Source organism: Mustela erminea, chromosome 13 (genome assembly GCF_009829155.1).
Source record: "Mustela erminea isolate mMusErm1 chromosome 13, mMusErm1.Pri, whole genome shotgun sequence".
NCBI lineage: Eukaryota > Metazoa > Chordata > Mammalia > Carnivora > Mustelidae > Mustela > Mustela erminea.
In genome coordinates, this window is record NC_045626.1 from 62,714,015 (window position 1) to 62,717,268 (window position 3,254).

The 3,254-nt window shown below is 46.9% G+C and overlaps 1 protein-coding gene across 2 annotated transcripts in view; it reads right to left on the reverse strand.

The window, feature by feature from the left end:
• CDC45 (cell division cycle 45) overlaps positions 1-2,930 on the reverse strand; it is a 33,647-nt gene extending 30,717 nt beyond the window's left edge. The window contains exons 1-4 of one of the 2 annotated variants that reach the window (XM_032311077.1): positions 2,458-2,929; positions 2,275-2,334; positions 1,414-1,506; positions 123-260 (exon numbers count right to left, since the gene is read on the reverse strand). In XM_032311077.1, coding sequence (XP_032166968.1) covers positions 123-260; positions 1,414-1,506; positions 2,275-2,334; positions 2,458-2,508 — 342 coding nt within the window. In that variant the 5' untranslated portion in view covers positions 2,509-2,929. Of the gene's footprint in view, positions 1-122; positions 261-1,413; positions 1,507-2,274; positions 2,335-2,457 lie in introns of both variants that reach the window. The other variant, XM_032311078.1, reaches the window with a different exon arrangement.
• Between the last annotated feature and the right edge of the window lie 324 nt (positions 2,931-3,254).

Sequence of the window (3,254 nt, forward strand, 5' to 3'; positions counted from 1 at the left end):
ATAGCAGAGGTGGATACGTGCCTTGCTTAGATCACCAGATGCGATGTTGTCCATAATATAAGAGGTACAGAAAGACGGACAGGAGAACTCAGGGAAGACATGTGCCCCAAAGGTCGAGTTACCTGGGCATCATTGTACACATTCACGACGTTGACTGGTCTGTGGGTGTCACACACAAAAAATATGGCATCTTCGTCAGGCTGGAGGATATCCAACAGGTCTATGTTAGCGCCACAGTTTATGAGGATAAAATAATGGAACTGGAAAGGGGAGAGAGGAGAGGACGTTGTGAAGTAAGTGCCTTGAGGAGGTTCTTCACTTCAGCCTACTAGGCCCCTAAGTCCTTCTTCTGAGACACATCAAGCCCCTGGCACTGGTCAAGGCCTGGACCTGGACCAAAAATGGCAAGCGCTGGTCCTGGACTAAAAATGGCAAGCGCTGGTCTGTGTTAGTGCTTTAACATACTCCACATGCTATTTCATTTCCATGATGACACCATGAAACAGGCCCCATGGCTAGCCCTGTGACTGTCTCTGCTTCGCAGAGCAGCACGTGGAGGCTCAGCATGACCCAGTTTGATGCACAGGACCAAGAAGTTGACGAGCAACAGACCAAGACTTTAAAGGCATAACAGAGCCTCTGCAGATCTCAGCCACCCTAACGGACTGTGCTGCCTCTCTGTACTAACAACGTCACACAGGTCTAAATTTGTAGCAAGTCTTGGGCAGCCCATACTCAATGGGCACATAATATTAAATTAAGTCTTATTACGTCCTATCACTATAGAGAATCCCTTCCTTATAAACAGCAAGTTGGCACCAGTATGCTCCTTCCGTGATGACAGGAGCTCCAGGCAAGGATTTATCTCTGCTAGACAGTCCAAAATGCGGCCACAGACCCCAAAGATCCTCTTCCCTACCACAGCTCTACCCTGTGGGATCTAAAATGTTCCATCTTTCAGTATAGCCCCATGCAGAGGTACCAGGAGTCCTGGCCTCTACTGTTTAAATTGCAAAGTGAGAAGACATATTCCTGGATTAATATTTGGAAGCTGGGATACTTCTTGGAGAGAGAATGTAAACTAGTGGTGTAGTGGAACATAATTTTAACTAGGCCATATCAAAAACTAACTGCTAAACTCTAAGCAGCTTACAATGAAAATGTCTGCAACACAAATTCAAAGGCAGAGGGTGTCTGCCGTTACTATCTTTTTTTTTTTTTGGTTGTCAATTTTGTCTCTACAACTTGAGGGTAAGTCACCCTGTATAGCTCATTTTTTCCTTCCGTGTTGTCTAATATAGCTGATAGTTAAATATACATACAATCTATTGTGGACATAGAAAGAATGCTATGTAGTACGAAATTGCAAATGAGTAAAATAAGACTAATTATTCCAAAATACTTCTTCCATACCTGTTCTTTATGCTCAAGAAATGCAGTTTCAAGTTCTTGCCACCCAGAAACTGGAACCAGGGTGTACTGCACGTGATCGCACTGGAACAGGGCCTGAGAGATATTAATTTCAAACCTATCAAATTTAGGACATCTACAATTAACTTTGAAAACCACTTAAAAAAAAAAGATGGATTGAGAAATGAATGACATGTGATAAAGTAAGAATGGTAAAATGTTAATGGGGAAAACTAGGTTATGGGGATATGACTGTTCACTGTATCACTCTATCAACTTTGCCTAATTTTTGAAAATTAAGAAAGGAAAACATTGGGGGGGAAAGTTGATCTTATTTCTAGCTCTTCTGAGAAGCAGTGCCTCACCCAAGGGCCTGAGCAAAGGTCATGTAAACATTGGATCATATTCAAAACAGAACCAATGATCTTCCCTAATAGACGAAGGAATCTGAATTTCTGGTATTGTGTATGAAACCACGGTGCCCTCAGTTATCACAGAGTCCTCGGTCTGAAACCCCACATTCGCGAAGACACGCGGGGTCTAAGGGTCTCTCCAATGCAACCATTTTTTTGTCCCACGTTATTGCAAAATACTAACTAGTATTCCTGCTTTTTGCAGAATCCTTCCCTAACCCACGCAATATTCCTGCCAGCGAGGAGTGCCCCTCCCTAGGTTTCCTTTGCTCCAGCCCCTCTGGAAGCCTGAGCTCTCATCAAGGGGGCAGGGGTGAAGAGAGGTTCCCTACTCTGCTCCTCACCTCCAGCCCCGACTTCCAGCCCACCCGGCACCAAACTCCTCCTGGGACCCCGCCTGCATCCTCACCTTTCGCCCTGGCCCTTCCCTTCCAAAGTACGCAAGGCTTACCTGGAGGATCTTGCAAGCGCACAAAGCGTCCACGTCCGAAGCCACGAAGAGAAGGACCCTCTGTCGGTAGAAGAGCGCAGTTGAACGCAGAGACCCGAACATTGGCCCCTGGTGCCCTCCCGCGACCGCTCCCTCTCATCCCTTCCCCCCGACAAGGCCACGAAGTTCAAGAAAAGGGGTCACCTGGCTCTGGACCACCTCGTAGAACTCCTTGCGGAAATCGGACACGAACATGGCCACGGCGGCCGGACACCAAGAGTTAGTGCAGAAACTCCTGAGAGTTGCCGGGGTGGTCAAGACTCCCGCCAAATCAGGACTCGTCCGATTGGCCCAGGATCCAACCAATCGCTACTTAGTTCCCTGCCTTTCCCTCTTTGTCATTGGGTCATATTGGAGGCGGGCACTAGCACTCCGCCATTCAGGCTGGAAAAGTCAGGCCGGCTCCTAAAGGAGCGTCATCCACAGGCAGGACGCAAGCACGGTTGCCCACTTCAATCCTGACTCCCATTTACCCACAAATCTGACCAGTGGTGGACATCTTTAGTTTGGGAAGAGAAGCTTATTGTCTCCCACTGGGAACTCCAGGAAAAAGAAACCTCGCCATAAAATAAATTCACTTATACATCGAACGGAGTCCTCAGTTTACGACTTCAAAAAGCTCTCGGCGTAGTTTGAAAACTGATGTGTAGCTTACTTCCGCCAGCATCCTCGATGGCTGCAGCAAAAGCCGGGAAGTCTACGTGCATTCTGGGTAGTGTAGTCGAAGAAGGCGAGCGGACCTCACTAAATTCGTCTAGAGGGGAGTACTATTAAAATGTAATTTAAAATAATGATAAAAATTACCTTAGAGCGACAAAAAATAGGAATTTGTATTTTAGTATATACTCCAGAGAAGTTTTAGACCCTAGAGCCTTTGCCCGGCATCTTTTCATTTGCAGCCGACCCCTGTCCTCCTCATCTCCCCCCGGGTCTCAGGTCCG